The 14,241-nt window shown below is 43.8% G+C and overlaps 1 protein-coding gene across 2 annotated transcripts in view; it reads left to right on the plus strand.

Moving 5' to 3' along the window:
* The window catches only part of glcci1a (glucocorticoid induced 1a), a 56,666-nt gene that overhangs the window by 35,109 nt on the left and 7,316 nt on the right, over positions 1-14,241 (plus strand). Inside the window, exons 3-6 of one of the 2 annotated variants that reach the window (XM_066674252.1) lie at positions 6,173-6,265; positions 12,061-12,207; positions 12,419-12,568; positions 12,665-12,875. In XM_066674252.1, the coding sequence (XP_066530349.1) occupies positions 6,173-6,265; positions 12,061-12,207; positions 12,419-12,568; positions 12,665-12,875 (601 nt within the window). The remainder of the gene's footprint in view (positions 1-6,172; positions 6,266-12,060; positions 12,208-12,418; positions 12,569-12,664; positions 12,876-14,241) is intronic. The other variant, XM_066674253.1, reaches the window with a different exon arrangement.

Here is a 14,241-nt window from a genome sequence, read left to right on the forward strand (position 1 = left end):
TATGCCCCCTCTCTATTCTCTCTACCATTAACCATGTGCTCTCTACACAGAGATATTTGTTGTTAGACTTAGATTAGTATACTTTAGAGATTGTGAAGCACACTGGGTTAAAGCCTGGATCTTTAGGCATGAGATGGATTAGACGGATGCTTCTTTCGAGGCCAAGCTGCTCTGGCTCTTGTTAAGAATTACTGAATATCAGCGACTCAATCTGTGATCAGAAGTGGGAACGTTTTCAGGATAAAAGTTTCAGGTGTTGAGTTTATAGACATGATCCAGGGCCAGGACTAAATTTAGACTAAAGAGTCAGTGGCAAAAACACATCTACTTCTACAAACTCTCCCTTGTAAGGTTGTGTGGAAAATTTTTTGGAAACACTCGGTCAAAAGGGGTGTGAAAAAAAAGTAAAACATCTTCTACAGAGAAAATAACACCGTAGCAACTGTGCATTTTATATCTAAATGTTTATTCTGAAATGTTACATTCACTATAGAGGAAGTTTTAAAGGGAACTTATTCTCCACATTTTTCACAAGGGAACACATTTCTGGCCCTAAGTGAAACATCTATAGCCTGCTTTGGTCAAAACAACAACAAGGATCAAACGTCACAGCAGTGTTCTCCACTGTGTAAACAGCTCTGTTCAGAGCACCTGTTCCTTTAAATGTAAATGAGCCGCTCGCTGTTCACCCCGACCCTGAGCGCACAGCAGTGAGGAGCGAGGAGCTCTGTTTTATTAGACATTTCGGCTTGATTCTGTTTCTTGTCAAAAACGGAATTACTTGTTTTATCCCGTGTTCCCTGACTTTGGCTGCCCACAGAAAACAGTCTAGGAGGTCTTGATCCACAGTGTGTGGGCCCCAGATCCCCATATTAATATGTGCAGGGCTTGAAAAATGCATAATCTCATATAATACCTACTTTAAACTAATTGAATTATAAAAATCCAAAAATGTTTGAATTGTTAGATGTTTTTGTAACTGTTTCTTCCTCCAACCGATGTGTAATGGTTTATTAAAGAGTTAATATATCTGCTGGTACTGATATATTAAAGATGAAAAATTCAGTAAAATTAACCTTTCCCAGATGCTATTTTAAGTTCCTGTTTCTCCTTTTTTTTTTTTTAAACCAAGAGCTGTGATGTAATAAAAACAGAGCCTCGCCCTCAAGGCTGTTTTCCAGCATCTTGGCCGAGTCGCCAGCTGATCTGTTTACAGAAAACCAGCTTTTGAAATGTGACGTCCTTCCTGTGGATGAATGGAAAGACCTCAGTGTTTGTCTGGACCCTGCGGTCAGTGATTTGGCCTCAGTTAACCCCCGCAGTGCTGATAAAAACGTCTAAAAATATTACCTCCCTCTCATGCTCTGCCTGTTAGGCTTTTATCTCTCTCTCTTTCCCTTTGCTTCTCTCTCTCTCTCTCTCTCTCTCAAATATATGTTCTGTATGCAAAACGTATATAGAACAAACACCCACACAAGAAACACTGAGTAAGCATTGCATATTTTCCATACATTTAGTGGAGACTTAATCTAATCCTAACCTTAACACAAGTCTTTGCTTTAAAATGTAATGATTTACAGGGTAGGGACGTACATTGTGAGAGTGTAGACAGGTTTTGGTCCCCACAGCGTGATATATTCCGGGTACACACACACACACACGCACACACACACACACACACACACACACACACACCCTGCTCAGAGTGCTCTTCTTTGTTAGACAGCAGGAACCCTTTTAAAGTCTTCAAGTCAGACGCACGTGATAACCCCCAGTGGCCTGCATCTAAATAAAAACAGAAATGTTTCTCTTCTGTTTCGAGCCGACCGAGGACATGTCACAGGTCACTAAGAGGATGTTGGTCTTTTTATAACCGAACCGCCACCCTCCAGCTCGTGAATAGTAACGTCTGAATCATGCTGCGACATTTCTGAGCACATTCTGGTTCAGTCACTTCTTACAGAAGCATTAAAGTGTATGGCATATGAATATTGTCAGTTCACTGCCTAACCTTGTACCCACAGTCACTGGAGTCATGAACATTACCAGAGTTGCCCAAACATTTACATTAAAGTTGTAATTAGGGCAGGACGATATGGATAAAACTGATATCAGGATATTGTCATTGAAACCATTTTATATTGCAATATACAGGGGTTGGACAATGAAAGTGAAACACCTGGTTTTAGACCACAGTAATTTATTAGTGTGGTGTAGGGCTTCCTTTTGTGGCCGATACAGCGTCAGTTGGTCTTGAGAATGACATACACAAGTCCTTGTTGTGTGTATTGGTGCATTGTCGTCCTGATACACGGCACCGCCTTCAGGACACAATGTTTGAACCATTGGATGCACGTGGTCTTACTGGTGCAATGTGGAGTTAATGAAGATTAGCCTCCAGGCTACTCCAGTTTAGCCATGAAACCTCCCACACTAGTCTTCTCCAGTGACTCGATAGAATAGCCTGGAGTTCCTGGTCCAGGACGGGATTTGAACACTACTCTGCCATGTGGTGTGGAGTGGGATACGTGGAGCAGTGAGGTCTACCAACAGATAATAAACAGGCTCCAGAAAAGAAACACTTATAAGAAGCCAATAACGCCTCATCGTCTGATGCTCTCTGTTTAGTCTGAACTCACTGGCTATTACCTTATTTTTATAATTTCTTCAACACCAAACTCAACTGATTTCCCTGTTGATAAATTCATGAATGTGCTCATCTGTGTGATGTTAATTGTTTGTGAGACACAGAACATAAATCATAAACCTATAGCTGTGCTAGTTTTGGTCATTTATTTAGTGTTTTTACTGCCCCCCAGGTAACTGATTAACTTTTCATTAAATTTATTAGACACTACAGTATTGTAAGTGCCGTGTTCTTCCTGCCTGAGCCGGGAATCAAACAATCTACACCAATAGTTCTGGGAAAGACAGCTAAAAGAGCGTGAGCATGTGGTTTTAAAATGTATCACTGTAAGTCACCGTGGATATGAGCATGTGCTACAATCCCCATTCCTGGAAAAGTTGGGACATTAGGTAAAATGCAGTGAAACACAATCTGTGTTGTTGTTTTGTTTATCTTTTGTAAACAGTACAAAGAGTGTCTTGAGCAAATAAAAGATTTGCGATGCTTTCACAGAGCCACCTGATTTTTTTTTGTAAATATAAACCCATACATAGAAAGGATAAATAGAAAAGTTAATAGAAAATCCATGTCAAACTCCTCTGGCTGGAGAAAATAGAAGGCATTCACCAAACGTCTTTGCAGCAAACTTCATGAGAGAAAGGTCAGTCAGTTCAAAGGTAATGTTTCTCAGAGCAAGGTTTTAGAACTGAAAAGAATTTAGGACTTTCACCGTCTACTGTTTTAAAAATCAAGAAAATATTTAGGGAGTCAGTGGAAATCTTGGTGTGTAAAGGCCAAGGGTGGAAACTGCTGCTGTATATTGTGGTACCATGATGGACATAGCCACATAAGGTTGAAAGTACTTTGGAAACTCTTTGTCACTTAACACAGTCCACCACTACATCATGAAATGCAACCTGAAACTGTATTATACAAAGAAGAAGAAATATTAGCACTTTGCACAGAAACACATGCTAGTTCTCTGGGCCCGAAGGTCATCTCAGAATTGAGGCTTGAAAGAGTGTGGAATAGGGCTGGACGATATCGCCAAAATATATATTGCGATATGTTTCTTCATTTCGGTCGATACGATATAATTCCGATATTGATATGAACAATAATAAAGCAACAGAAAAACTGCCAAGAAAGAAACATGACATCACCATCAAACTTAAACCTTTCGGAAAGTCAGTCAGTGACAGATGATGTAACTAATATACAGGCTGAGTCAGAGGTCACAGGACACCCTTTTGTTTTTTGATATTCTACATAACCACTTTCCCATTGGATAAACTTGCCCTTGATCCAATATGGCGGCTTTCAAAATAGTGCCCATTTTCTGGATGCAGCCTAAAAGATAGGCCCCTCACCCATTACTTGCTGGAGTATTCAGATAAAAGGTATCACCCTGTACAGTAGAACCCCGGAAGTCGACGGTAATCCATTCTGGAACTCGCGTCGACAACTGATGCGGTCGGGTTTCCGAATCGAATTTCCCCATAAGAAATAACTAAAAACCGATTAATTGGTTCTCGACCATCAATTTTTTACTATAAAAAGTCACAAAAACGTGTAAAATATGCAAAAACCTGGAGCACAACCTCAAAAAGCTTCCAAACTTGTGGAACACTGCCGTAAACTGACGCCAAGTAGCGTGTTAAGCTCAACAGGAGCGGTGTTTGTTTTACAAAAGTCGCGTGGGTCTAACTATCGTTACACTTATATAGCGCCTTTCTAGACTCCCAAGGACGCTTTACAATCCACACTGCTCAGAACACTCAATCCACACACTGGTGAGAAGCGGCAGCCAAACACACACAGCGTACTCTCAACCAGGAACGACCATCCACCTGGAGGACTGCATCGGGCACTAGGGTTTCACCCAGGACAGAGCGCCGATCCATATCTGGGCACATACACATACGCACTCATTCACTCACACTCAGGACAGTTATTACAGAAGACAATTCACCTAACCTCCATGTTTTTGAACTGTGGGAGGAAACCCTGAGAGGTGAAAGTGCTAACCACTAAACCACTAACTACTGTGCTAACTACTAAACCACTCAGTTAAGATCAACACGAGCGGCGTTTGTTTTACAAAAGTCGCGTGGGTCTAACTATCGTTACACTTATATAGCGCCTTTCTAGACTCCCAAGGACGCTTTACAATCCAAACTGCTCAGAACACTCAATCCACACACTGGTGAGAAGCGGCAGCCAAACAAACACAGCGTACTCTCAACCAGGAACGACCATCCACCTGGAGGACTGCATCGGGCACTAGGGTTTCACCCAGGACAGAGCGCCGATCCATATCTGGGCACATACACATACGCACTCATTCACTCACACTCAGGACAGTTATTACAGAAGACAATTCACCTAACCTCCATGTTTTTGAACTGTGGGAGGAAACCCTGAGAGGTGAAAGTGCTAACCACTAAACCACTAACTACTGTGCTAACTACTAAACCACTCAGTTAAGATCAACACGAGCGGCGTTTGTTTTACAAAAGTCGCGTGGGTCTAACTATCGTTACACTTATATAGCGCCTTTCTAGACTCCCAAGGACGCTTTACAATCCAAACTGCTCAGAACACTCAATCCACACACTGGTGAGAAGCGGCAGCCAAACAAACACAGCGTACTCTCAACCAGGAACGACCATCCACCTGGAGGACTGCATCGGGCACTAGGGTTTCACCCAGGACAGAGCGCCGATCCATATCTGGGCACATACACATACGCACTCATTCACTCACACTCAGGACAGTTATTACAGAAGACAATTCACCTAACCTCCATGTTTTTGAACTGTGGGAGGAAACCCTGAGAGGTGAAAGTGCTAACCACTAAACCACTAACTACTGTGCTAACTACTAAACCACTCAGTTAAGATCAACACGAGCGGCGTTTGTTTACATAAGTCGCATGGGTCGGGTCGGGTTCCGAGTTTTAAGGACGACCTCCGAGTCGAAATTTTCTCGAAATTTGGCATCGACTTCCGATTATGTCGACTTCAGAAACGGTCGACTTCCGGGGTTCTACGGTATACTGAAATTTTGGAAATGTGTTTAAAAATGATATTGTTATTGATACATTTTATATTGTGATATATATTGATATTGAACTGTTGTCCAGGCCTAGAGTGCAGACATGTTCTACAGTCCGATATGTCTGTGTTTCTGCTCGGACATAGGACTCCGTCAATGAAGTCCGTCATTGAAAATGCCTTGTCTGTTAAATAAAGGCTCAAGGGCATTGACAGATTACAGATTTGAGGTTTTATTGCATTTTTAGACAGTGTCTCACATTTTCGGAAAACGGTGTTGTAAAAGCCATAAACATTAGTAATTGCTTACTGATGTGTGATAAGATTTTCATTCATTGTTTCACTTTCTGTAACCACTTCACCCTGCTCAGGGTCGCGGTGGGTCTGGAGCTCATTAGGTGCAAGGCAGAAACACCCCGAACAGCGCAGCAGTCCGTCAGTGATGTAAACACTCGACTCATCAGTGCTGTGTTTCTGTGTTTTTCTTCAGACTCCTGGATGTTGGAGTGAAGAAGTCGAGGGAGAGTTGAGGAGTGTTCACCAGCGCTCGGCGTCCTGGGGCAGCGCCGATCAGCTCAAAGAGGTACTGTCCACTGAGTGTGAGAGTGAGTGGGTTGAGTGCTGTCAGGCATTCGGCACAAACACACAAAGAAATATGTCGTTCTGTAACTTCAACTGAAGAGATTATATTCCAGATAAGTCTCATGCAGGGGACAGTGGGAAATAACACAGTCTGAAAGAAATCGGGGTCAGAACCACAGCTGCATCAAACATGCAGCCAGCTTCTAAGAGCAAACTTCAGAGGTGTGGAAAAATGTTCCAGAATCTTTCTTTGAAAATCTGGACAAAGTCCCCTGAGAGGAATGGAAGCTGTGGAGGCAAAAGGTGGAAAAAAGTTAGTCCTGACTTTCTTTCTGATGCCGAAAAAGAAAGAACTCATTCTGATTGGCTGTGCTTTATAGCTCATGCAAGATGGTAAAATGCAAGACACTTCTGCAAAAGTGTGTGTGTGTGTGTGTGTGTGTGGTAATCTTCTGTGGTCATCCTACCTGCTGCTATTCATGGGGTTTTCATTGTCTGAAAAAAAAAAAGCTGAGAACAGCACTTTTCACTCTGTAATGATCTCATCCTGTGCAGAGCTAGATATAGCTGCTCATATGTGGAGCTGTCAACCAGAGAGAGAGAGAGAGAGAGAAAGAGAGAGAGAGTGAGAGAGAGAGAAAGAGACAGACAGAGAGAGAGAGAGAGAGAAAGTAATTAATTCTTAAAAGATTTAAGAGAAAGAGAGAGAGAGAGAAAGTAGTGAGAAATAGCAAAGAAGGAGAGAGGGAGGGAGGGCAGTACAATAGGCAATAATTAATTCTTAAAAGATTTAAGACAGAGAGAGGAGAAAGAAAGGAAATGAGAGAGAGAGGTCAGATTAAAAATGTTTACTAGACTCTCTCTTTCTCTCTCTCTCTCTCTTTCTCTCTCTCTCTCTCTATCTCTCTCTCTCTCTCTGTGTGTGTGTGTGTGTGTGTGTACACACTGCTATATATAAAACTTCCTATGTTGGTCCAGGCTTCCTGCACCACTAGTGAAGTGTTAACGTAGCGTTAGCCGCATTGGCAGCAGTTTACTTCTCAGCACCAGAGCCGCACGCCGGCGAGCGAGAGATAAACCCATCTGCCGAATAACAACACACTTCCTCTCTCACCTCACACACTAATTACAGTCTTCACATCTCCGCTGATAAACAAAACAAAACAAAACAAAACAATAAGATCGTGCACTGACCGCCTCAGAGCCCAGACCTCAACATCACCAGCGTCGTTTACACATTATCCATACCATTACTGTCCAGTTGCCATAATCACACTGACATGACTGGAGCATCATCTACTCCAAATTACTGTGTGTTCACACATGACCCTTTCAGATCATTCAGAGTGGTTCTGATCTCGCTGAGTCCTGATCCTTTATAGTGGTGGGCAGTGTTATCAGGGGTGGCTGGATGTATAATGTTATTATAGCCTGGACATTGGGCATTTGGCTCAAAGAAGGGGAGGACAACGGGCAAAATGCTGGTTGTTGAACAGGTCTCTCATTATGGCTTTACAAACACCAGAATGCAGGGGTCCAGACGCATGGGGAAGACACCCCACAAAACAGCTACACCTGGAACACCTTAGCAACCTCTTGAAATACCATAGCAACCACAGTCGCAGCACCTGGAAAACATTTAAACTTCAAAATCTATGAATACTTTTCACAAACGTTTCTGTAGTCTTTTAACTATTAAACACTAAATATGTCAGGTTCCCTTTATTATTATACACTGTTATCAGTCTCCAGGGTGTGTTCCTGTCTTGTGCCCAGTGATTCCGGGTAGGCGCCGGACCCACCGCGACCCTGAACTGGATAAGTGTTTACAGGCAATCAATGAATCAATGAATCAATGTTATCAGTGTGACTCTTTGACTGCTTTTCTCTAGAACAGAGTATTTCACACCAAACTTAGAAGGACTTTTTTTTTTTTTACACCATAATGATCGTCTATATAAAATAATGTGTCCAGGTATTTAATAGAACCCCTTTAAATGTTGAGTGGTCAGTTAGTTCTGTAAAGTCAGTATTGTTTAAAGGCTAATAACAACGGTAAACATTGAGGATCTATAATAATGTGCTGCCGTTGTTTCAGTTGTGAGAAGTCTTGATGTTTGGAAGAGTGTTTGCACTCAGCAGATCGACCAGTTGTTTGGTTTCAGACCACCGATGTGCTGCTCTGTATTTCCTGTGTTTGATTGTTTTATCTTTTGTTTTTCATTGTTGTATTTGTTCTCAGTATTACTGTTAGATCTGAGATCTCGATATCAGAGTCTGTCGAGGTACCAGTAAGAGGTCATCTGTGAGTGTAATTTAGAATGAAAGAATATAATTCATAATTAAAGAATCATGTGATACAATGGTAAATTGGCCGTTTAAACTTTAATGTGGACCATTTGGAAAACTTACTTTTGAAAAATGCGTGTGCATTCAGATACCTCTTCATTTGCTGCTCTCCGGTCTGTTGTGCACTTTGGAAACCGGTCTAATGTGTTGTCAGACATGCTGGCTTCCTCTTTCTCTGTCCACGGCAGCAAACCTGCAGAGAGAGACCTCCATATGTTGAAAACCATGAAAAGAAATGAGGATATTGTTTCATTCCATAGGTGGGTAATGATTTTGGTTGGAACTGACTCTAAATTCAGGAGAACACTAACTGCATGAAAGTAAACATAGAGAGAAAGTGCTATGAAACTTAACACATGAAGTTTGGGATCACTAAAGGTGGAAATGTCTCCAAATACAGGAAACGGCTAACTGCATTACAAACAGTGCTACAAAACTAAACAACTCCATCGTTTTCCTTTTCAATCACACTGTTCCACCTTAAAAGATGCTGAGATCCTAAACGCAAACAATCCAGAGAGAACGGTGTTTCCCCGCAATCATAGACATCCACTTTAAACTAGCAATGCATTGCTATGGGTCTTGTGGATCAGTGAAGATATTGACATGTGTACATTTCTGCTAATACCAGTAGATATATACACTCATATCGTCGCTGTTCAGTGAAAACCTTGTATCTCCAAATTAGTAACTTTACAGTAGAAGAAAAAAAACACTTGCTTTTCAATTGAAATCAATGTAAAAATATTTAATTTCATGTTATTTTGGAGCATTTCTATTGGTCCATTCGTTGTGAAATTTTTACACAGTGTGAAGGACAGCTACGGTATTCAAATTATGTAGTAAATTAAAAATCCACACAAATGGAGAGACATCTTATTAATTGAACACAATATGTTAAAATCAGGACTAAACATGGATTTGTGTTATAAAATAACACATTTGTGAGTGTGGTGTGTTCTCCCTGTGAACACACCACACCACACTCCTCACAGACAGTCACCCGGAGGAAACCCACGCAGACACAGGGAGAACACACCACACTCCTCACAGACAGTCACCCGGAGGAAACCCACGCAGACACAGGGAGAACACACCACACTCCTCACAGACAGTCACCCAGAGGAAACCCACGCAGACACAGGGAGAACACACCACACTCCTCACAGACAGTCACCCGGAGGAAACCCACGCAGACACAGGGAAAACACACCACACTCCTCACAGACAGTCACCTGGAGTGGGACTCAAACCCACAACCTCCAGGTCCCTACTACCTGCTGTGCCACCATGCCCCTCATTATGTGTCAGTGTAATAATAATAATAATAGTAATAATAATAATAGTGACATCAGACTGGAAGTATCAGTCAGAGTGTTGAGTCCATTTGTACTTCAGTTGATGATGGTGGGAAATGGTGAGTGGTCCGAGGCTGGCAGCAGTAGATGGAGGTGAGCAGCTGGTCTGGTCCGGTGTGGACCGCAGGAGAACCCAGCAAACAATCTTCCATCAGTGGGCCGCCATTTTCTCAGAAAACAGAGTTAATGCTATCATTAAAGCTAAAGTTTGAAGCATTCTCTGCTAATGTTGTTTATGCAGCTCGAAACTGCTGCCATCACCTGCTTCTGAGGAAAGACCACTGCATTAGAGAAATGACCTTGTGTTGCAATAATCAGTAACCAATTCTAGCAGCAGGGTGGAGGCATGAGAACAGGACTTGTCCAGACTTGTTTCAGTGCATCTACAAAATAACAAGAAGCTAGGCACTGTGCTGTTAGCCAAGCGCTGGAACTGAACAATGTCAGTGGTCACCCAGATTTGACCAGTGTGCACGCATCTTTTAGATAAAATGACCGTGTAAACAGTTTTAAAGGTGGCTTTTGTCTCCTTTTGTAGCAGTAACAGTCTTTACTCTGTTGAGAAAACTTTACTCACATCGTTTGTAAGGTTTTGAAAACATCCAGCTATGACAACACTAGCCAGATACTGAGTTTGGATAATTAGTAATGGATCATAAACAGCCTTCCAACTCATCCCCAAAGCACTGGGTGGAGTTCTATCACTCCAGAGAGCACCGATCCACTCCTCCACAGTGTACTTGGCATAGCGCGTGGTGTCTTTAGTCTCACGCAGCTGCTCAAGTGTCCCATTTCATTACAAGCTTCTCTATAGAGATAATACAAGCTGTCTGTGCACAAAAGAACTTCTGTGTCCAGAGCTTGTGAAGTCACTAAATATAAGGGTGGGGGTGGGGGTGAGGGGGGGGGGTCTGTAAACTTTGTACAAACTCTGTACTGTAATTTTATATGTCCTTCACATCTTTTAGCACTGATCTCTCAGGATTACGAGGGATATTTTTCTCATTAGTTTTTAATTTACCCCGAACGCAGCAGCGTAAGCTGTGTCAGCTGCTGTCATCTAATCTACTACTGTACATCGGTGGGATCCTCAACAGGAAGTCAACGAATACAGTTATTATATTTGAGGAGGAGTGTGAGGAGATGAAGCGATAACGTGATGAAGGTCTGCGGCTTCAGACACGAAGCTGCAGCATTTGACAAAAATCTGCTGAGGGCTGTAGCGCTAAATGATTAAGCAGCCGTGATGATATCAGAGACATATTTGTATCAGCAATATATTGCAAATGCAAAAGAGCTACAGAAGATATTTCTACTCTCCCATTTTGAAGATGTTTGAAGACGTGTGTTGTCTCTGAGGACCAGCGGGTGGGTTCACTATAGAGATCTGGGGGTGAATTTAGATGTAAATACCACTGATGTTGCGGGAAGCTACTATTCAGACGGGATAGACTGAGAATAAACACTTCCAACAACACTTCAGCCAATGGCATGTTGTTTAACTGTGTTCTCTTGTGCCTCCTTGTGGCAAGACAGAGTTTAGCACTTGCTGTGGTTTAGTACCATGGTCTGTATCATCTCCATTCAGAATCATCAGTACTCCAGGACGTGGCATTGTACAACTGCATTTTCTGTAGTGATGGAATATCTTTGGGAATATTTGGAGTGGGATTTGTGACCTCACTAATGATTATAAGGCTGAAGGCAACCAAATTTCCACTGCAAAGTCACAGTATCTACATTAAAGCAGAAACTGTTACTATGTTAAAGGAGTGCAGACATCCTATTAATACTCTTCATTTCAGAAGGCATGAGAGTGTGTCCACTAACTTTTGGCTTTATAGTGTGAAAGAATTGGATGACACAATGAGCTGACTTCCAATCATCTGCTCTGTTGCCAGGCAGTTCATGCAGTCGCTGTACACTGCTGTGGCTTTGATGTGGTTTAAAGGCTCGCTGTTATTGGCCTTTTATGGTTTAGTGACAAAGTTATATATGTGTCCTCTGACTGTTAACTGTTTCCTTCTCTCTTTCTATTTCTCTTTCTCTCTCTCTCTCTCTCTCTCTCTCTCTCTCTCTCTCTCTTTAGCAGATAGCTAAGCTCCGGTTGCAGCTCCAGCGCAGTAAACAGGGAGGGAGTCGTCTGAGTAAAGACAACAGAGATCATCTCTCACCACTTCACTGCTCCATCATCAGCAACACACACAGTACCATCAGCACCTCCAGCCAAGTCCCGGTACACACACACATACACAAACACAGAGCACCATCAACACTGCCAGCCAAACCCAAATACATACAAACACACACACTCTGCCATTATCACTCATTTGTAATTTCTTCCCTGTAGACCACCATCCCATCCAATGTTCAAAACAAACTTGATGCATGACTTTAGTACACCTCATTGGTTTCAAACACTGTGTGTGTGTGTGGTGTTCCTGCAGTCACTCATGTCGAAGCCGGCACAGATGCCACTTTCCAACATCACTGTGCCGAAGCCGCCCATCTCCAGGGTGCCCAGCAGCATGGAGGGCATCAACCACGAGCTGGAGAAGGTCTTCATCAAGGACAATGGAGAGAAGGAGGAGCTGAAGGTAAACTCACAGTAGCCATTCTGCTATGTAAGCCCACCTCTGTTCTTCTTCTAACACAGATCTACTAACCCCTCTTTTTCTCTCGGTCCCCTCTAGGCTCTGGAGGTTCCTGATGGACGCAGGGCCCCGTTCCCTCCGCAGCAGAGGAGCAGCAGTAGCCGCAGTGTGGACACGCAGACGCCCTCAGTCCCGGGCCGCTCCAGCAGCTGCTCCAGTCTCTCGCCCTGCCCCTCGCCCGCTTGCCCTCCAGAGTCCCATGGCAGCAGCCCCTACTCCACAGATGAGCTACTTGATGACAGAGATAAAGGTCAGTCTCGCCAAACTCCAGGGGCCAAGCGTCAGACAGTGTGGGTTATTTAGGAGTTAATTAGTGACTGGATGATACAGAGACGAATGAGACATTTAAGGTGGGAGATGCAACAATGACATCGTAATCATATGTCTGTCAATTCCATCAGATTATTAGGTGTTGCTGATAATTCACACCATTCACCACTTGATGAAATATGAATTGTACTTTGTAATCCTTTCAGAATCAGGGGAAGCTCTGTGACGCTGCCCACACAGCTCCAGAGCACTGGGTCTGTGGGTTCTCAGGTCACTGTCTGTGAGGAGTGTGATGTGTTCTCCCTGTGTCTGTGTGGGTTTCCTCCTGGTGACTGTCTGTGAGGAGTGTGGTGTGTTCTCCCTGTGTCTGCGTGGGTTTCCTCTGGGTGACTGTCTGTGAGGAGTTTGGTGTGTTCTCCCTGTGTCTGCGTGGGTTTCCTCTGGGTGACTGTCTGTGAGGAGTGTGGTGTGTTCTCCCTGTGTCTGCATGGGTTTCCTCCGGGTGACTGTCTGTGAGGAGTGTGGTGTGTTCTCTCTGTGTCTGCATGGGTTTCCTCCGGGTGACTGTCTGTGAGGAGTGTGGTGTGTTCTCCCTGTGTCTGCGTGGGTTTCCTCCGGGTGACTGTCTGTAAGGAGTGTTGTGTGTTCTCTCTGTGTCTGCGTGGGTTTCCTCCGGGTGACTGTCTGTGAGGAGTGTGGTGTGTTTTCTCTGTGTCTGTGTGGATTTCCTCTGGGTGACTGTCTGTGAGGAGTGTGGTGTGTTCTCCCTGTGTCTGTGTGGGTTTCCTCCTGGTGACTGTCTGTGAGGAGTGTGGTGTGTTCTCCCTGTGTCTGCGTGGGTTTCCTCTGGGTGACTGTCTGTGAGGAGTTTGGTGTGTTCTCCCTGTGTCTGCGTGGGTTTCCTCTGGGTGACTGTCTGTGAGGAGTGTGGTGTGTTCTCCCTGTGTCTGCATGGGTTTCCTCCGGGTGACTGTCTGTGAGGAGTGTGGTGTGTTCTCTCTGTGTCTGCATGGGTTTCCTCCGGGTGACTGTCTGTGAGGAGTGTGGTGTGTTCTCCCTGTGTCTGCGTGGGTTTCCTCTGGGTGACTGTCTGTGAGGAGTGTGGTGTGTTCTCCCTGTGTCTGCATGGGTTTCCTCCGGGTGACTGTCTGTGAGGAGTGTGGTGTGTTCTCTCTGTGTCTGCATGGGTTTCCTCTGGGTGACTGTCTGTGAGGAGTGTGGTGTGTTCTCCCTGTGTCTGCATGGGTTTCCTCCGGGTGACTGTCTGTGAGGAGTGTGGTGTGTTCTCTCTGTGTCTGCGTGGGTTTCCTCCGGGTGACTGTCTGTGAGGAGTGTGGTGTGTTTTC

The sequence above is a fragment of the Hoplias malabaricus genome, chromosome 6 (genome assembly GCF_029633855.1).
Source record: "Hoplias malabaricus isolate fHopMal1 chromosome 6, fHopMal1.hap1, whole genome shotgun sequence".
Lineage (NCBI taxonomy): Eukaryota > Metazoa > Chordata > Actinopteri > Characiformes > Erythrinidae > Hoplias > Hoplias malabaricus.